Raw genomic sequence first — 21,386 nt, forward strand, 5'->3', positions numbered from 1 at the left:
TTCACAAACTAAAAAATAAAAGGGACAGTTGCAAAAGCAACTTACATACTCTTCCCTCTCACCCTTGTGACATCTATGTTCAAATCTCCTTAAAGATGCCTTTTTTCTTTCCAAAACAAGCTTTTAAATACCCAGTATTATGGTGTTCCTTGACTGGCGCAGTTAAAATAACTATCTGTAACCTTGCTTTCATATGAGCAAACATTTGGTGTAACCTCCACTTCTGAAAATAACATATTCTGTCTTGAATATTCTCAGCTGTGTCTCTGGGAAACTGAATACGAGCTTATTGCCAGGTTCTGATTCTAATAAAGTTAATGGAAATTTTGCCAGTGACTTCAAGTGGTCTAGATATTATCCTCAGGGCCAACTCCTATGAAATTGTCCAGTTCAAACCTAGAGCAATTGCACTGATTTCAGCGGGGCTAGCCTGGAATTACTCATCAAATATGAGCAAGATCCATAAAGTCAGAGATCAGCATACGGAAGAGCTGCTTCTCTCTCAACATAACAGCCGTTATTAGAGTGTTGGATAGTATGGTGGTTTTTTTTTCTCTTTTAGAAAAGAGCTGAAATCAGGACCTTTACTGTAGGAAGGGGTATGTTATGTTATAGCAGTGTAACATATTTCACAGTACACAGATGCAGATTGGTGTTTCATCCATAACGGCTGGTGCAGGGTACCTGGACCCAGCCATTTACCAGTGCTCCATGCTCAGTTTTGCAAGATATTCCAGAAAAAAAAAAAAAAAAAAAAAAAAAAAGTTGTAGGGTGCTGTAACCAATTCAAATTAACTGTAAGACTTCTTCAGATTTAGAGTAGGTAGCACTCCATCTATTTTCAGGACAAATAACCTACATCTCCTAAGGGCTGGGAGCAAGAGGGGTGGCCGAAATCTTTCTTTTTGAACAGAAACAAGCCAGCAGAGAGGCAAGCCTAAGGCGGCCGACGCCGCCGTTATTTTGCGGAGAGACGCTTCAGCGCAACAAACTGGTGACAACCGACGGGGCCGGCGCTCCTTAACCTGCTCCGCTGCTCCCTCAACAACCCGCCGGCCAGCCCGCCCGCCCCCGCGGGGCCGCGCTACCTGCGCCCTCGCCCGCTCCCCGCCCCGGAGGAGCGGCCGCCCGCCCCGCCGAGAGGCGGGCGCGCTGGTGATTTGCCTTCGCCGCCAGCAGCCTCGCTCCGTCCAGCCCGCGGGGACCGGGGCTGCCGCCGCAGGAGCCGCTCGCTCGCTCCCTGGCAAGAGAAAAAGTTTGCTGCCCTTCTTCCTTCTCTTTCTCGCCCCGCAACAGAGCCCGCGGCCCGGCGCGGCTCCGCCGGGCAGGGGCATGGCGAACTGAGCGGCCGGGCTGTGCCGGGGGCGGCTCCGCCGCACCTGAGCGGCGGCGGCGGTGCGGGGGGCGCTTGCACCGCGGTGCCCCGCGGGCGGCCATGCGCGGCGGCGGGAGCGAGCGCTGAGCCCCTCTGGCCTGGCTGCCCCCCGCCGGCCCAGGCGATAGCCGCCGCCGCGGGGGGGAGAGCTGGAGGGCGGCGGGGAGCCCCCGGGGAGAGGGGGAAGCGGGGACCTCGCCTGCCTCCGCCCGGCCAAGCGCCATGCCGCGGCGGCTGGCTTGGCTGTGCTGCTGCTGGGCGCTGCTGAGTGGCGCCTGCCGCCCCGCGGAGCCCGCGCTGCCCGCGGAGGGCGGGGAGCCGCCGCCACCCGCCGCAGCCTCGGGCTTCCTCTATCGGCGGCTGAAGTCGCACGAGAAGCGGGAGATGCAGCGGGAGATCCTCTCGGTGCTGGGGCTGCCCCACCGACCCCGGCCGCTGCCGCGGGAGCCCTTGGCCCCGCCGCCGGGGCGCCTGACGGCGGCGCCGCGCTTCATGCTGGACCTCTACCACGCCCTGGCCGAGGGCGCGGAGGGCAGCGCGGGTGCGGAGCGGGGCGGCCGCCCGCCGCCCCCCGCCCCGCCGCCGCTGCCCAGCTCGCAGGACAGCGCCTTCCTCAACGACGCCGACATGGTCATGAGCTTCGTCAACCTGGGTGAGTGTCCGAGTGCGCGGAGCCCACTCACCCATCCAGCCCGGGGGCGCTTCTTCCTCGGGGAGAGGAGAACCTCGGCGGTTCCGCGGGGAGGGCGGCGGGGTCGGGGCCGGCGGTCTGCGGGGATCTCCCGGACGGGACCCACCTCGGGCTGCGCGGGTTTTGGCCAGGAGGACAAGTCACTTCGGCGATGGGAAAAACCTCCCATCCCTCTTGTAAGGTCAAAAAAAAAAAAAGGTCCCGGAATATGAAACCCTAGAGAGACAGATAAGAAAAGGACATGCCTTTTATTTTTTTTAAATAGTGTTTTCGCCCTCGTTATGGTGATAGCAATCAGAGCCCGTTATTCGGGATTAAATGCACCATGCTGTGGGTCCCGGGCAGCAGAGCCGGGGCCATACCGGAGCGCAAGTTGCATTCATTCACTCCGTGCAAGGTCCAGCAAAGTACAAATGACTTTGGGGCTGGAGCAAAGTACATCCTACACTACTCCACAGTATCCCTGTCTCCTTTTTCTTTTTTTTTTTTTTCAGAGGCACTCTGAGCTAGTGTGGCGATGAATATATGACTCTGTGTAGAATATTTTGGTGATTGAGCCAGGGACGTGATCAAACTCCGTATCGTGGAAATCTTGAAATATGTTAGACATCAACCTGCTCTTCAAACAAATCATGCTGTCAGCATGTTACTGACATGAAGGGCTCTGAGGTGGGCATTTCACTGGGAAAGTCATTAAGCCTTTTACTTGAAGGAGCCTTGAATCACAGAATCACAGAATCGACTGGGTTGGAAAAGACCTCAGAGATCATCGAGTCCAACCCTTGGAATATTAGATTGCAATTTTAAGGAAACAGTATAATTAGATTCAGCCTAATGCGGAGGATAAAAATATTTCGGTTGGCAAATTGCAGTTCCTTTTTTTAGGGAATTCCTGTGAAGCTCAAGTGTCTTAACCAGTCGGCTGAAAACTGTGTCTTTTCACTTAGTGCTTCCAGAGCTGCGCGTACAGAATGATGACACCTGTGAACAGCTTGTATTTTTTTTTTTAATACAAATAGTTGTGCATTTCCTCATCTAGAGCAGCGATAGGTCACTGCAGTGGGAAGCTACCCGCATGGGTATATGTGCTCAATAGCTTTGTAGCACAGTGTATACATTTAGAACACATTTAGCTCTAGTGCCTGGGGCTGGGGGATTTTTGTACCTGATGAAGGACCCACAGTGGGTGAGAACTGGCCCCCTTGCACTGTGGGTGTTTGTTGAAGGACTTGTCTATGTTGAAATCGAGGTGACTGCAGCTCCTGCAGGTACAGCTGAGCTACCAGGTGTCCGCAGCACATAGAGCAGTGCAGAGCCCCGTGGGCTCCGTGTACCATGGATATGCTTGTCAGGGGCTCAGTGTTGGAGGTAGCTGTATGTAAGTAATCCTCATAGCACGTTTTATTTAAAGGATTATGATCAAGGTGCTTGCAAAGTGCTGGGTGGTTCCCAGAGTAGATGATTTCGTGGAGAAGTCTCAGCATGTGGTCTTTTAGAAAGTATTTAGCACCCTGCTTTATAAAGCACCAGGAGAGCAGTATTAGACAGTAGACCTGAACATTTTTGTTTGTTTTGAAAATAAAATAAGAAAAACCCAAACCACAAAACCAAGCCCCAAAACATTCATGTGATTCAAATCAGTTCTGATAATTTGGATCTAGACACTTATGTAACAACAAGGAAAATTATTCATGTAATGTAGTAAAATAGCACGATTGAAATGCTGGTTATGAGTCTCAGGAAGTATGAATCAACTGCAGAAATTTCTCATCAACTTCCAAGTTCCGAGTCATAAACCGTAATGTCATTTAACGTGATTGTTTGTTACCAGAGGGTTGGCAAATTGACGGGCTGAGACCAGACAGCTGTTCATCTGTTTTTTGTAGCTCCTTGGACATGTCAGGGATTTTGGGGGGTCTTTCACATGTGTATTAATATTTACTTTTCCACTAAACAGTAATTAATGCCAGAAGACTAGGGGAAGCCTAAGTTTTTATTGCAATATAGAAACCAAAGGTGTGATGGGAGAAAGCCAGCCTGTGATCTATCGAAGCAGCCTATCAGATCTAGTCTAGAAAATGCAGCAAAAGATGGTGGGATCACAGCAGAAAGGGAAGACTTCCTGACCTCAAGGACACTGACTATTCTGATGAAGAGTATGTCAAGCAACCATGAAAAAGTACAGCTGGAGTCTCCTTATAAACAGACACTGCCAGAATTATTTTATTTGGGATTTTCTTCACATGATCAGACCTATAATAACTTCTGCTTGGTTAAAATATGCTTCTGAAGAGCTTTGTCTATTTTCAACTGTAAAGACTTATCTTTCCATTACTGAAGGGGCAGCTACCAAAGAGATGTGAGGGGCCCTTGGTGTTCTCTCAGGATCAGAAGTGAAGGGTATTACATGGGTACACCTGGTGCAAGTTGCCTTGAAGATGTGAGTGGGTGTGAAGTCAGTACAGGTGGCCATGGTGACCCGCCTTCAGGTGCTGATACTGCTTCTGCTGCAGCCCAGAACCAGGCAAACATTTGATGACAGATCTTGTCCTGCAAAGCCATTATCTAGGTCAGCTGTGTGGAGACATCCTGCATTGTCATGAAAGTTTGCAGGTGTTGATATTATTTTTAAAGTACCTTTAATTTTTCTAGCCTTGTAGCTCAAAAAGAGTCAGCAGCTTGCAGTCACTGCTGCTTTTTAAAGGAGCAGTGCTTCAGCCCTCCCTGAACAATGTATGTATTCGTCTGATCTGGGGATACAGCAGATGTGTTTTCTCTTTGGGGAAGGCTGTTTCCAAATGTGCTCAGGGTACAAGTTCTCCCTGTTGAGGTCTTGCAAAGCTGAGGGACTTCAGTGAGGTCTCAGATTATTCAGGCAGCACAGGCTTGTCCCAGGCTCAAAGATGATGTCCTGGGAGACAGTTCCTTTTTTTGTTTTTTTTTAAAAAAAGGAAAAAAGCAGGACACAGAGGCATGGAGGTTCTCCAGACGCAGGGAGTTACTGTCTTACAGGGAGGACAAGAAACATGAGTCTTCAAAGTGTAGAGTCTGGGATTTATCTTGCCTATCTGGTGATGACTGCGCTGCAGTATGAACTTGCAAAGTGTGGTTGATGATTCCCAGAGGGGCTGACTGTAGGGGAACTTGGAGTGTCTGGGGTTTCTAGGAGATGCTTAAGGCTTTGTTTCATAATGCAGCTAGAGAGCGGTATCGGGGTGTAGAAATAAGTGTTTTTCCCATTCCAATTGAAAACACACACAAGATATAAACCAGTTCAGATAACTTAGATAATAATTTCATTTATCAAGTTAGATTAAAAAAAGAAATCGACAGCAAATATAATCTACCCTTGGTGGACCTGTTCCCTATTTTGGGAAGATGATGCTAAAAGTGTATGTTTTGGGCATTTTCACTAAGATGAGGCACCCAAAAAGTGCCTGTTGCTTTCCATTTCCCACATAGGAAGTCTGGATGTCTCATGCAGATGGAAACATCTGGGGTTTAGATCTCTCTATTTATATTTACCAGACTAAGCAGGGTGCTGAACTTCTGTGCCAAAAGAATGGCTATACAGTAGGGTTGTGGTGCTGGGAGGTGCATTCTGGGGCAGCAGGTGTCCTCATGAAACTGTTTGGCTCTTCAGGAGCATCCTTCATCTAAATGTAGCACTGACATGTCTTGAGACAGCGCTGTTGGGAAAATAACATCTATTGATGTTTCCTGTTGTACCTTCCTTGTGGCACTGGCTAGGGTTATCTCCTCTTTCTCCTCACAAAACAACCCAGGATTGGTATGGAGATCCTTCTTTGAGGCAGTGATGCTGGATTGACAGCTCAATGCAGGCAAGCATACATGTATTTTGCTGCCAAGGCTCTTTTAGCAAGAGATATATTGAGTTCCTTACAACAAACTCCTTCTCCCTCAGGCTGGGGAGATGAGAAGAGGGGGTTCACCACTCAGTACAAAATGTAGACTAGGACCACGGACTGTGGCAGACTTAAAATCTCGCTGGTCTCTGGCTCATCAGTGGTGATGTGAAGAGGAGCTGCCCTCCAGCCCTTCGTGTGTGCCACGTGTAGCAACTGAAACGAGACTCCCAAGGACTTTGCTTCTGCATCTGTGGAAAGAATGATTCCCTGTATGATGAAAGGTGCTGTGGAGCAATCCTGTGTCAAAATGGGGAAGAAGCTTATCTGGTCCTCACCCATGCCTTTCTATCCTGGCATCTGCAGCAAGGGGAAGAAAGCCCCGTGCTTCACACAGGAAAAAAACAAGGAATCCAGTGACAGTCTTTGCAGGTTTCTGCTGTGACCCAACCTGGGGCTATTGACAGCTGAATAGCTGTGAAGGGAAAAGTCTGGCCTCATCAAACCCTCCAGGGATATGGACCGTAAAAGGTGTGCTTTTGGGGTGTGTTGCCTGGTTGTCCGCAGCATCCTGCAGTTTTGTAGCAGCCTAACAGCACGGATTCACTGTATCTCTGTGCTGTTGGAGAGAGGGTTTTCCCTTTGTCACAAGACAAGTCTCTTGGGAGAACTCCAGGCAGGAGGATGAGAGGAAACCCGGCTGTTTGCCAGGCAGTCCTGCAGGCAGCCCTGAAGCTCTTCCACGTGATTTGAATTGGGACCATGGTGAAAAGCCTCTTTTATCTTTGAATTCCCAAAAGCCAGGAAATCCCAGTTTTCCCTGTGAGACTTCAAGTATCTGCTGGGACGAGAGTGCTGCCTTTCAGTGCAAGGGAGCCTCTCGGAGATCGGTACAGTGCTCACTGTACAAATGTGTGCTCTCCCTGTGTCTATAAAGCAGCACTTATGGATGTGATATCTTCCAAACAGGCTTTTCATCTTTTTTGGCAGCCGTCACCTACCAGATTTCCTTCTAGGAATGATCTTGCACAAATCCATGGCAAGCACTTATACTCCTCATGGCTTTTCAGGGGAAGCGATGCTCCAGCATCCCCACCTGCATTTTTAAAGCAGGTGAATTTTTTTCATCTGAAGTGTTTGGTCAGCCCACCTGTCTTTTTCCATGGTATCATGCTTGGTGTCAGGGGATATGAAATTAGGCAACCAAGATGTATCAGGGATGTTGCGTGATTATATTGACGGGACTGTACCATTCACACTGTCATCCCATCTGTTTATACTCTTGACCACATGTTGTAAAGGTCAAGACACCGACTCGCAGGGAATAACTGGAGTGTGTGATGCTGTGGATCTGGCTGTGCTGCCAGCTGGCTGTGTAAAGCCTCGCGCTCTCGTCATGCAAGCAGCATCCTCCATGTGTGTCCAGAGCAGGCCAGTATTAGAAATCATGAAGCTGATGATGGGAATGAGTTTACTCTCTTCTGCCAAAACTCGTACACTGGGCTTTGATGCCAAGACAGATCCCCAGTGTCAGAGAGCCGCCTTACATTTGCCGTTCAACTGGTGCAGCTCAAGGTCCTCATTTATGTCATCTCCTTGAAGTAGTCGTTGCTTGTGAGTTCCCTGCTAGCGTGCAGCTGCCCGATGACATGATTAAAGAGAAGGAATATGGTCTGCCATGGTGCTTCAATTGCTTTCTGCCTGACATTGCTTTTAGAAGTCCTCAGCTCCTTCAGACTCTGAATTGACCATCTACAGCCATCCTTCTGCTGTTGGCCGTGAGCCCTGGAAGATGTGTGGCTCCCGGAGAAGCTGCTGTTCAAAAAGTGCATTGTTAAAATGAGTGGAGGGTCACGTTTCTGGAAGCAGTTTATCCAGGTTTAAGTGTCAGCTAGACTAAGTTGCTGGAACCCAACCATGTGGCATTAGCAGGACTATTCTCTGTCTTGTGAAAGCTTTTCAGAGTTTGATAATTTACATTGTCTTAAATTTGGGTAAAATGTAGAAGTCTGTCTTACAGCAACAACAACAACAAGTGATTTTATTTGCAAAAAATTAGTGTTACCAAAGTGGTCTTGATTGATGCAAGTTAAATTTTATATATATAAATAACTGAAAAATTGCATTTTGAAATACACACCCAGGTGTGGTGGGGTGTGTTTGTTTTGTAAATATAAAAGCAGCACTTTCTAGTTCTTCTCCTCAAACAAAGTGGAAACCAAACTGTTTCTTATAAAAAGGTTTTCTTTGGGCAGTTTTCTTCCAGCTGAACGTGGCTTCATCAGAAAATCCCTTGGGCAGCTCTGTTGCATGTCTTGTGCTGAGCTCTGACTTCTTGCCACAGCCTTACACCTCTGCTGAGGAGCTGTGGGTCCTTACTGGGTCTAGCCTGGCCCATGGCAGTGGTGATGCTCTCTCTCTCTTGTAATTTTAAATATAAACTTCTAAGTGGTGATTGTGATTTAGGAGGAAGGAAGGTGGTGTTTAGACTTTCCATGCAGTGAGACATGATTCTTTTTAAGTCATCTTGCATCATTGCTAATTTGTGGGGGGGTTAGAGGAAGGTATGAGTTACTTGGGACATAAACAGTACCATTGTGTGTTTCTGCTGTATCCCAGCAGATGCACGGTAATGCTCCTAAGTACGGTCCACCTCCTAATCATTTAGCATTTCCCTTTGACCATCTCTATAGAGATATGAAGCAGAAAAAAAAAAAATAGTATCGCCTGCATGGAAAAGCCTTGTAGTTGAGAGATTCGTGTTTTTTTAAGCAGGCATCAGACCGCAGACACTGGGAGACCAAGGTTAAGGACCAGAAAGTCTTTCTCCAGGCACCCGATTCTTGGAGGGTGGTGTTCGGTCATACCCAGGTTCCCTGTTTGATGGACCGCAGTTTTAAATTGAAAGAGAGTAGGTTTAGATTGGTGGTAAGAAAGATTTTTTTTTTACAATGAGAGTGTTAAGGCACTGGAACAGGTTACCCAGAGAAGCTGTGAGTGCCCCATCATTGGAATTATTTAAAGTCAGTCTAGATGGAGCTTTGATCAACCTGATCTAGTGAAAGATCTCCTGGCCCATGGCAGGGAGGTTGGACTAGATGGTCTTTGAAGGTCCCTTCCAGCCCAAACTATTGTGATTCTAAGTGTGAAGAGGGCATTTTGGATTGGCATTCTGCAGATGTGATACCTAAACATGAGGAGAAACTACTTTGAGGGTGACAGAGCACTAGAACAAGCTTCCGAGAGAGGCTGTGGAGTCTCTTTCTCTGGAGATGTTCAAGACCCACCTGGACACATTCCTGTGCGATCTGCTCTGGGTGAAGCTGCTTTAGCAGGTGGGTTGGACTAGATGATCTCCAGAGGTCCCTTCCAATCCCAACCATTCTGTGGTTCTGTGTGATTCTGTGATATGCCAGGACAGGGAGGTGTGTGAGAACCAGTCAGTGTGTTGTTTCTTCCCACCTTTTTTCCAGTTGTGGCCAGCAGAGGAGGAGGATTGGTGCCTCCTGCCACCTCCTGAGTGGCTGCAACAGGGGCAGCTGGTGCTGGCACCCCAAAGAGGTGCCCGTTCCCTGGGGAGACCTGCAGCCCTGTGCTTTAGACCTGGGACAGGTTCCCAAAGCTTTGGGAAGGGCACAGGGCTGCAGCTGCTGCGGGGCTGTTGCAGGAGAAAAAAGCTTAATTTAAAGGAAATTCATTAAAGAAATCCCTTGTGGGATTGCAGAGGTGTTTAATGCATTTGTATTGGACTTTGATTCTTAAAACCTGCTATGGACTGGGGCTGGTATTTCCTGAACTTTCAGTCACTTAAGCTTCCAGGCTAAGAAACAGCTTTGGAGTGTTAGGTGGCTTTTTGGGGTGGTTTTTTTTTTGTTTGCCCTTCTTTTTTTTTTGTGTGTGTGTGTGATGGCATGAGATATTTTCTGTTTTGTTGTTAAGGGCACAAAGATTTTGACAGCACAGCCTGCAGCTCTTTTTATTTTACGTCGCAGTGTTCATCATAGCACAATGACAGAATTGAATCAGTGGTAGCAACAGTGGGAATTTTTGGCAAAAAAGGATAATGTAGACAGAGCCGAAGTGTTCTGCTAACTAAAACAGTAGCTGTATTTTCAGAGAGCTAGACATGACTGTTTTGATCCAATGTGGTGTTAATCACAAGAATACATAACTGCTTTCCTATGAACTTTCCCCTTAAAAAAATATCCAATGATATCACCTGATGTTTTGCACGAACGCTCAGTATAACCAGAATTTAGAACAGCTGGCTCCATATAAACTTGGAATATTCATAGGTCAAATATTAGTGTATAAATAAAAACATTTTGAAAATGAAAACAGAAGCACAGTATTTGAAATATACTCAGCGTGCAGATGTACTTCATGGCTTGAATAGCTTTACAAATTAATTGAGACAGTGTTAACACTTGTTCCGAAGAAGTCAAATTTCCCAATAATAAATGAGAAAGTGTTTTTCAAACAGCATTCCAAAGTCATGTTATTCTATGTATTTTAATGGTCGTTTGCCGTATGAAAGATGTATGAATCAGCTATTTGAAGCCCTCCTGTAAATAAGATGTATTTGATCAAACCAAAATCTTACCGGTGGAGAGCCAGAATTTCTTTTATCAAGTGTAGGCTGTAAAATATACTGTGTTTAGAGCATGCACACAAATGTTCATGCAGAGGTATACTACTGTATGCAGGAGCAGATGCAGTACTCTTATCTTGTCACTTACCGCATTGCGTTTGCGTGGCACATACGGTCAAGGCATTAGACACTCTATTTGTACAAGGGCTAAGGGGTGACATAATGTCTATTGAGGCACAGGCGTTCAGCTTCACACCAGGCAACAACAGATCAGAAATTTTGAGCTGGTTGTGACAGTTGCACCCGTACGCCAAGAGGTGTTGGAGGCAGGAAAAGGTTTGTAGTTTCGGTGTGAAATAGAGGTGTCTTCTCGTGTCCTTGTGTCTCTGGGCTTTCCAGACCTTTTGAGAGAGAAATCTGGGAGAGTAAAGCTGTAAGCAATCAATCCTGGTCCTCCTACAAGGAATAAAATTGTCCAAATGAGCTGGAAAAAATGTTGAACGGTAACAAGCACGTACAAGACGCAGAAGACTTGTCTGCTTCTGGCTTTGTAATAAAAGTTGTTTGGAAGTGAACACTTACTGCAGCCTAACTTACATATTTTTCAAACCGTGTTAAAAGTATCTGGAATAAGGCTCCGTGTCAGGGAAAAAAGAAGCAGTTGGAACTTTAATTCTTAGTGTCAAAGAGGGGCAGGCACCCTGTGACTGAATGCGGATGAGCAGAGGTCAGAGCAGAGGTCTTTAATCACCAGATGCTCTGCAGGAACGAAGGAGGAAGTGTTTTCTCTGTCACTTACCATGGGTTTCCCATTCATGTTTGTTTTCTTGTGCCCACACTGGTGGTGTAGTCCAGCTCAGTCGTGATAAACACGTGTTTAATATACCTGTGTCTTCATCATGATGTCAAGCCCAGTTCTTCAACACATTTGCATGCAAGCAGTGAGAGGCTTTTCTGTGAGCCTTGTCCTGGCCTTACTGGGGTCAGACTTGGGCTCTTATTCTGCAGAGGGGGTCATGTGCAGGCACAGTCATGCACCTAGTTCTTGCTGGCCTTTGGAGCATCAGGGTTCAAAACCGTCTCAGGCATCTCTTGAGTGGTTTGCAAGGGATGCTGAGCAGAGAGGTACAAAACCAGGCTTTTAAAGTATCAAAACAAGTAGAAAATCCTGAATTCCAGTTACATATGTGAGAGAGATGTGTGCTTGTTTTTAAGTAACAACTTGATGATGATCCAATGGGATTGATTTGATAGTGGTCTTGGTTATTAAATTTGGGTTTCTTTTCTCGCTGTAGTGTACACCTAGGCTATGTGTGATTTTGGTGCAAAATAGTGGGAGCACAGTTCTAAAATGTAAGCCCAGTTTGAAATTGGTATTTGGATGTCTACGCAAAGATTTCATCCGCAAGTACAGAATCCAGGTGCTCGACTGAAATGACAAAGCTTGGAGAAGAAACCCCAGTCTCTCTGGCCCACAAACTGTCATCCCAAGACCGCATTTCAAGCATGCAGACCCTTTTGCTTAATTATTGTAACATCAAACGTCTTCAACATGAAAGGGACCAAGCAGTGGCTATGCAAGATAATGACTTGTTTATAAAAATAATTTAAACAGCATATGAAAAGGATAAACATGCATGTCCTGCCAAAATTCACTGTATGTTCTGCAGGCTTTAGTGACTGTGAATCTCTTGGCTTGCCCTTTCAATTTTTTATTTTTTTATTTTTTTTTTTTTAACCCACAAAGAGAAAAAAATAACAGAGGGGAAGGGAGTGAAGAAAAAAGGGAGATGCAAAAAAAAGTTCTCATATTTAAGAGAGTTCCAACTTACTATGCTATGGAAGATAGCTGGAAAGAAGATACATTTGTTTAACACACTACAAGAGAGATTTTCACTTTGAGATGTCTGTGTCTTGTCTCTTGCATGTGATAGTTTTTACACTTTAATGATTGTAGCAGCTGTCCCGTCCAAAAATATTCCATTCTGCAAGATGTGTAATGCTCGCTACTTACTAGACAATGTAAGGATACTGCTCTGTCTTTTATCCAGGACCTCAAAACACTTCATAAGCATTGAAGTCTCACAGCGTGCTCTAACAAACGTAAATTGCTACTATACTAATTTTCCGAATGGCTAAGCTGAGGCTTGGAGGGCATGTCTGGACGGGGGCTGTGATGAGGTCCCTGAAATTCTTGCTTCCACTCCCGTGATTTAACCACAAAACCACGTGCTGTGTTACCATCCTGGCAGGTGGCCAAGCGGCTTGTGGAGTCGATGGAACAGTAAGGTCTTATTTGGTGAAATCCGACCTTCTTCAGGTTGCAGTGTCGGTCAGCTGAGGACCACAAGTTCTCACTTGACTTAGGCTTTAGTCCTTCCCACTTGTGAACCCGGCACACTGGTGTTCCACAATCTGTACCTTCTCCAACCGTGCTCTCTTAGGGACATGGCTCTTTGGAGGTGCAAACAGCTCAACATTGGTAACACCTCTGATTTCTGTGAGTGCTACCTGAACATGAGTATTCACCAGACATCCATTAGTATTTGCCCTACATGATGGCCTTTGCAAAGCAGCAGCTCTTCCTTTTGGGTCTCCGACCGAACGGTGTAGGAGACACCTGGGCGCAGTGTGTGGTTGCATGAGTGTGTGGGCAGGCTCTGGTTTTGTGTGCATGTGTTAAAGCGCATTTCTCATGGGCATAAGTTGGCATTCACAAGGAGCTGAACAGGAAAAATGAAAGTAGTTACAGCAGTTACACCTTTTTCACTTGAAACTGTTGCAGAGCCTACTAAAAGTTTGGTTGACTTTTGGTAACCTCCATGGTAATGGTAATGTCCATGCTTCAGGGTAGTAATGTCTTTTGGTAATGTCTGTGCTGCAGAGCAGCTAATAGCAGATGTTCTTCTGAGTTAAGTTAACCAATAGTTTTCTTGAGAAACTGAATAAAAATACAGTATAACATCTGCAGTTAGTATAATGGCTCCTTTATGTTTCAGGAGCTATTGGGATTGGGTCTGCCTGATGCTTTTGCTATCGCTAGTCTCAGTAAAAAAAATTTTATGGGGTCCCAAAACAGTATGTTGCTTCTGGCAGCCGGAGAGCTGGCAGCTCAGACTCACTGAGGCTTGAAGAGATAGTTCATTAATTCATGGCACTTTCCAGAATAAACATGGCAAACCTCCTCTGAAATAACAGACGGTAAATCCTCCATGTCACTCAAGACTGCACATTTGTCTTCAGAAAGAGGCCGTGAAAGAAGCTGTCCGTCTCCTAATGAATGAGAAAATAAATAGAAGATGAATTGTGCATTGTGTCATACTTGACATGGTGAAGCTTCGGGGTGGAATAACAACAAACCTTTCCTCCTGTCTTATCCCTGTTAAATGTGAACCTAAACCAAGCAATGCCCACCGGGCAGACTACCAGACAGCATAAGCTATCACAGCTCTTCGACAAGGATCCCTGGTGGGAACGACAGCCCTTTTTACCCCTGTTTTGGCTCTTTTTGTGAAGGTAGATTTTAGCACCTCCTGCGGAGGGGACCCTCTGGTCTCCCTGTGCTGTGAGACTCATGAAGGTTGCTGCAAGCTGGGGTTGCTCAGAGCGTGCAGATGTTTTGTGCAGCTTGTTATTTTCTATGCTGGAGGTTATGAGTCAGATTACTGTTACCAAAATGTTTATGTGAAATCATTTCTGAGTCATATATTTGCATCATATACAACCTGTCTGACAATCAAAACATTCAGCGCTCAGCTAATGATTATACTAAGTTTTCCAACACTGTGCTCCAACATAACATAATTACACGGCAAAGTGCAATACATTACTTTGACAGGGTTCTTCATGCATCTTGTGACGTCAGGACATCATCGTCACTATTATCTGAAATTATCAGAGAAGTACAGACTTTGTTGCATGAAACAAAGGTAAGAATAGTGAGAAGCAGTCCCACAGAAATGCAGTGCCTGCATATGTTCCCGGAAATGGTCTTTGGTCCCCAAGAAAATGTAAATTTCAAAAAGTTTCATAGTGATTTTAAACTTGTCCAGAAAGGTCCTTGATACTCGGGTTTATTGGGGAATTGATGGAATAGTTATGGATATTTGTGTGGAGAAATTGTTTGAATGCTGGGATTCAGCAGCTGCCCAGGAGGCTGTTTGGTAATTTCTGTATTATACAACTTGTAAGATGGAACCGGAGTGTTTTTAGCAGTGTGGAAGACATAAACACTTCTTAAACTACAACTTAATGTATACTGTGTTTATCTCCTTTGTAAGTTCTAGCATAAATAAAGGTCACTTACAAAAGTATTCTGAATAATTAGGGCAAATGTTAAAAATGTATTTACTTTCAGGTGTGTGAGAACTGGGGCAGGAATGTTTGCTGCCATGTCCCAGTGAAATCCATAACTCCTCTTTAATTGCTTATTCTAAAATGGGATGGGGAAAAAACAGAGCACCCCCAACTCTGTGCTAAGGAAACTGTCAAGGAGATGAAAAGTATGTAGGGACATAAGGCTGCTCTTTTGTTTTTAAATAACTGTCTGTGAAAAGGGTATTGAATAAGGGTATTGAAAAAGAAAATTATTTTAGGGCTGACTTGTCTGAATTTGGTTTACAGTCTTTCGGAATTGGCTTTGGGAGGTCAGTTACAAGTGTGAAGGGCACTAGCAGGTCCTTTTAAGTATAAAATATAATTGCATTTCATCGCTCTTACTGAACTGGCAGAGTGCAAAGCACAGGATGGATTATGATGACATTCTTACGTTCCTTGTGAAAAAAGTATGGACAATACAGTAGTGGACTTTTTTCACTACGTGTGTCTGAACCATGCTTAGTAATTAGGGAGCCCATGTTTGGAGCAATAAAAAGTATCCCCGTGCAGTATTAGTGAGAACCATCTTTGCTGATGCACTCTCCTTGGCCAGCGTCAGTGGCAAATACATAATTGGACTATGAGGACCAATATATTTTGAAGTGTAGTGGAAAATGCCAAAAAAAATTTCAGTTGGATGAAGTCCATTTGTCCTGTGCTAATTTCTAGCCCTGTAAACAAACACAGCTGCTGAGTGTAGAATCAGTGCTTAGAGTGGTTAAAAACAGTGATGCATTGCTAGTGAGATCACAGCAGAAAAAATATGTAACATATGAAGCTGCAGTAAGGATCAAGACTATCCTCAGCTCTGATTAATCGTTTCTGTTTGTATGTTTTAATCTATTTATGATGCTGTAGGGTAACTAGAATGTGAAGATGACTTTTTAATTGCCAGACGATTCTGCTGAGACAGTCAGAGTATTAAGTATCAATGAGCCAGTTGTCATAAACCTTCGCAAAAGGGTCTGAATTTGTGTAAAGGCTTAATGTATATGTACATATTTTACATGTATCTTTTTCATACCAATGTCTCATCGGTTTGGTCACCCAGGCTTTGTTGTTATTTGCTTATATATAGGAAGGATCCATGCAGGTAGGTTTGCCTGTCATTTAATCTTTATTAAAATGTCTTTAGAAGCACTGCAACACTGGACAAGGGACGTGAAGATTCAAACATTAGAAACCTCGTGGCCAAGCCTGCTAGGTCTTTGGCAAAGCAGCAGCACTTACACTGTAATTTGTCTTGTGGACCAGTTATATGTTTTGACATCCCTGAGCTGCCTAATTGCTCTGGGGGAAAAAAAGAAGTAAAGAACAGCCTTGGATGCTGTAGTAGTAAGGACAGCTTCCAACCTTTTCTGTCCATTGCACCAATTATTTAGTGACTGTTGCATGGTCACCCCTTGATCTAGCAGAGTAGGGCTCCTATGGCTTGCCACAATGCAGTTAAGTAATGTGCTTGACATTGTATTGTGCATCACCTATCCTAACTGAGCATCAAAGAGATTTATTTTTCCTCCTTGGCTTTGAGAAAGGAGAAGGCTAAAGGAGCTGGATAGTTCAGGTGGAAAGTAGTGGAGAGGGCATGCGATGGAATATACTTCACCAAGTATGATTAAGTGTTGGAGTTGTTGTTGGGGAATCCTCCAGTGCGACACACTTGTACCTACATTTTGTGTTGAGAGTGCCTGAGTTAACAATGTCTACATGCTCCATGGGAGGGTTCACTTTTGACAAAGCTGTGATGGTACCTGTGAAGGCTTTTTGTTAGGCGATTTGCCTGGTCCTTGGCCAGCTTGGTTGCATGTGTGTTGCTGTGAGGTTGTGAAGCTGAGACAGAAGTTCTGGCTCCTCCACGGTTTGCTTTGGGCTCTGCAGTTTGCAAGGCAGGTCTCCATGAGCTCCTGGCTCTCCCATGCTCGTCCTGTCCCAGGGGCCTCAACAAGCTGCCTAGAAGCACCAAGAGTGTCAGGTTATCTCCTTCTGCAAACCAACATTGTAATATTACAAATATTAAAGTCTTCTACGCGAAATACTTTTGAACAGCACCAGTTTGAAAGTTTGGGAAATTTCTCAGCCACCTGGGGCACTCCACGCTCTCCTGTGGCATGTGGTGGTGCTGCCCTCTTCAGAAGCTTCTTGAGGCCTTAGAAATAATGGGGCATTCACACTGCTGCATACTGGACTGTGCTATCATGAATTTTGTCGTGTCCACAGAACACAATCAGGGCCCATCAGTGGTCCAGGTTCTGGAAGTTCTCCTTGCTGCTGCCCCTGCTCAACTATACACTGGCATGGAGAGTTTAATTCTTGAACTGTCAGTCTAGTGCTTTTTCCATAAACACTAAATTGACTCAGAGTGGCTAGGTCTAGTGTTAAAAAACATACTGTTCAGGTCTTATTGCCAAGAAAAAAAAATTACCTGTAAATAGCAGACTTACAGCATAGGGGCTTATTTCTGTGCTTGTGCTTTTTACGTTTCCATTTTTGCACCAGCTTGGCAAGAAGTTAACTTAAATGTCGAAACTATTTTTATGTAAATATATGCATTATTGAATCTCTTACTCATAAAGCAAATACTACTTTAAACCCACAAAAAACAGCTGAAGCTATATATATTTTCTCACTACTGAATTTGGCTTTTGGCTTGGAGTGGACTGTCCAAAATAAAGTTAGGAATCAAGGGCACTTTATTTTCCAGCTAGCAACATATATATTCTTGGCTTTGGACTGTACTGGTTTGAGATGGAAGAAAACATGGATTTGCACTACAGGTCTTCACAGCAATTAAAAAAAGAGAGAGGTAGATCATGATTAAACAAGCGCATTATTTTTAAATTAGCAAACTTTTCTAAAATTCTACTAAGCCACGGAAAAATATGAAGGGCTATTAAAATACCTTGAAGGCTTTGATAGTGAACAGTGGCTTTCTAATGTGTTTCTCCTGATGGAAGTGCAGCCTTGTGCCAGATTCAGAGGCAGCAGTTGCCTAGAGAAAAGTCTGTACTCCGCAAAGAGTCCCATAGATTTCACTGATGCTATTTGGGGAGTAAGGACAGCAAAACCTGCCCACAGGAAGTAGAAAGAAAGCCAAACCTGAGATTAGGGATTGTGTACCAAGCTGAGGTTGTAGTGGCCTGGATGGAGATGCTCACTTTCCTTCCTGGGATTCATGGCTTGTCTCCATGTCACGCATTTTCTTGTTCCACTGCTCGCCTGCCTGCGGGTAGTTACCTGAGGTCGATACCAATTCCCAAAGATAAGGAGGGAAGAGTCACTTCAGAAATGCATGCAAAGAAGAGCTTGTTCTTGAGTAAAAAGAAAAACAACACGATGAACAAACCAAACAACCTTGTCAGTGCTCTTCCGGTCTCCTGGTGGGATTCGCCTTATTGCTATCATATTTCTCCCTGCCACATGCTCAGCATCAGAGCTACTGTAGCCGAATTGTCTATTGATTTTGCGTTGCCCTCTGCTGCAGGCAGGGCTCCCCTGAGGACGTGGGTGCATTCAGGCAAACTAGGATGCAAAGAAGCAAGATAGAGGAAGAGGGGAGTCCTCAGCAGAATCACATTTGATCTGCCAATCCAGATTTCATTTCAAGGTTTTAAGCCGTTTATCCAGCAACTCAAACCATCTTTGGCTGGGTTGCAGAGTATTTGCCTGTCACTATGTGTGGCACAGGGCTTGCACATTGCTACTTCTGCTTTTTCTGGTTGAATAAACCAAAGTTGTACTCGAGGAGAAAAAAAAAAAAATATCAGAGTGCTTTTTGAGGTGGATGGGCTGTGAAAGCTGCCTTGGTTACCTGAGGCTGAAGTTAATGTCAAGCACAACTGAGGAAAACCTGTGGAAAAAAAAAAACCCAAACCAACCAAACAAATAAAACCAAAACAAACCACCAAAAAAAACCCCCAAAAACCCCAAACCAAAACCAAAACAAATACCTTAAAATGTTGGATACAATCACAAGCAAAATTTGGAAGACCTCACCAGTGTCAGAGCAAATGCTGCAGTTGGTCATGGGTAGGTTGTGTCCAGCCGATCATTTGGGTTGGCTGCACACTCCTGACTTCATGAGGAGAGGAGAGGGAGAAAGACGAAGGGAGAAGGAGAGGGAGAGGAGAGGAGACCCTGGGGGATAAGGAATGGACTGGATCAGAGAGAGGGGTCCTGGTGCTCATGGGTACTGGCTCTTGCCCATGCAGGCAAGTGATTTGGAAGGATAGTGCCTACAAGATTCTAGTTTTCTAAAAATAATGTTTCCAGCTGGTTGAAACCACAGCTCTTGCTGATACAGCTTTTGATTATTTTACCTCTTACTCCATCTTTCCTAGTTTGCATGATTCAGACCCGTGTAAACAGTAGTAATGATGCCTCGATGCTGTGAGAGCAGAGCTGCATGGAAGAGGCAAGGCTCACGGGGGCAGGAGGTTTGCCATCTTTATTAGACCAACTGAGGGAGCTGAGGAAACAGGCACTCTTTCTGCCCTGAAAGCCTTTTTGTCCATAGGATCCCCTGTACATCCCTCGGTGGTGGTCTGTCAAGCTCCCCAGGCAGCTGCCAGAGTGAGGGGTGAGCTGGCTCTGCCTGGTGCTGTCCAAGAGGGAAGTGATGCTGTTCTGCTTTTCTTGCGATGCCCTCTCCTAGGAGACCCGATTGTAATGTTCTTTATTCTTTCTTGTTAAATGCAGTATGTGTTAAAAGGCTGCTGAGAGTAGGCTGCTCTGGGTTGTCTTTAAACACAAACCTTAAGGAAAAACTGAAACAACAGATGAATAAAATGGTTGTGGTTTGGCTTGTGCCATAAACACTGTTTTTCTTTCTAAATACAGTTTTGGAAGGTAAGGGGAATCCAATTACTATTGAGTTTGAAGCAAGCAGACTTTCCTTTATTTGACTGAGATGTGTGATTCATCTTGACTGGCTTCTTTTTAATTTTTAAGTCATGCTGCTTGTGCCGCATCCGTTCCCTGAGCTTATTTTGTTAACCTTGCCACCTGAACAAATTAAGCATGTGTCATCATGTGGTGTTCCCTTAATTATGTACCTGCCGGTAACAGTCAGGACACATATATTTTCACCTGCCTCTCTATGTAGCCAGAGGACAATTCATCTTGCAAATTTTTTTCCAGCCTTTGAAAACTTTTTTTTTTTTTTCATATTGTGCAGATTATGTGAATACACTTAAATATCATGCTTTTCCATTGCCTTAGAATTTCTGTGTGTGCTTGGAGCACAGAGGTGGTAAGCTAAGGTGCAACAGTTGGTACTTTCATTAGAAGTGTTGGTGCACTCGGCCCAAATCTGAGGAAGAAAGGTAAATTGACTTTGGGACTAGCAAGGACCCTCAAGGCCATTGCAGACAATGAAGTTGCAGGAGCAGGAGAAATCAGTGGCATCACTAATGTCTTGAGTCCTCACAGCAGTGTACCAGCTGTTAGATGATGTTCTCAGTTGGGACATGGATTGTCTTCAGTGTTATAGAAGGAAAATACCTAATGTGGAAATACTCCCTGCTACTTTGATTTGAGGAAAATTTTCTTTCTGGTCTTAGCCTTTGCAGGTGTTATCTTGGTGTGAGAGAGGTTGTGAGTAACTCACTAATTGGGTCCCAGCAGACTTTTGCCCCACGACAGGTGCAGAGGCTCTTTCTGTAGCTGGGGTCAATATCTGATGCTTCCCAGGACCACGGGGAAAAAAGGCTCAGATCACCAATGTAAGTCATGAAATGTGGGACTAATACAGCATAACTATAGGCCAAATGAACACGGGAAAGACAATGATCACCTCCCACTTCATTTCACTGTGGCAGCATTAAAAAATTTGACACCACTGGCCTCTTTACCAAGTTTCATGTTCCGATTTCAGGAGCTACAGGAGCAGAGGTTGAGTAAGACAAAGTGCACTCCAGTTCTTCTCCCAGTTTTTGATGTGGATGTGTGCATGCTGTGCTCATACTCTCCCTCCTGCTCAGCACTATCAGCTTTCTTTTAGGAAAATCTAAAATTTGCAGTGAGAATGTGTTTGAGTTAGCTTGTGAGAGATGTAATACACAGGTACTGTGTATTTTCTGGGGGAGAAGGGCCTGCTTTTGTTGAAATTTGACTTTTTGGTCTGACTCCTGACAGCTGTGCTGGTATAATAACATGTGCATTAATATCTGTAGAAGCAGTGAATGAACATTGTTGTTCAATTAATGCCTCAGACATAAGTTTTGTTTTAAAGTTTGACATTAGATCCTTATTATGTGTGTGACAGAGAATGAACTCAAAAGCTCTCTGGCTCCATGCAAAATTGTTTTATGTGGCCAGTAGGTACCCTGTATCAGGGTAATGGGTTTAATTGGGATATTTTTCAAGAAAATGGGACAGTTTCGTGATAATGGGGGAAAAAAAACCACAACAGTTTAACTGTAACAGCATTAACAGATTGTTTGTCTCTTGGAATGCAATCAGTGAGCAGTAAGGGTTGTTAAATAGATT

The 21,386-nt window shown here is 44.8% G+C and overlaps 1 protein-coding gene across 1 annotated transcript in view; it reads left to right on the forward strand.

Annotated features, from left to right (window-relative positions):
* The first annotated feature begins 1,159 nt into the window (after nucleotides 1–1,159).
* The window catches only part of BMP6 (bone morphogenetic protein 6), a 93,027-nt gene continuing 72,800 nt past the window's right edge, over nucleotides 1,160–21,386 (forward strand). The window contains exon 1 of the mRNA XM_082046365.1: nucleotides 1,160–2,027. Coding sequence (XP_081902491.1) covers nucleotides 1,598–2,027 — 430 coding nt within the window. The 5' untranslated portion in view covers nucleotides 1,160–1,597. The remainder of the gene's footprint in view (nucleotides 2,028–21,386) is intronic.

The sequence above is a fragment of the Streptopelia decaocto genome, assembly GCF_964273445.1.
Source record: "Streptopelia decaocto genome assembly, chromosome: 2".
Lineage (NCBI taxonomy): Eukaryota > Metazoa > Chordata > Aves > Columbiformes > Columbidae > Streptopelia > Streptopelia decaocto.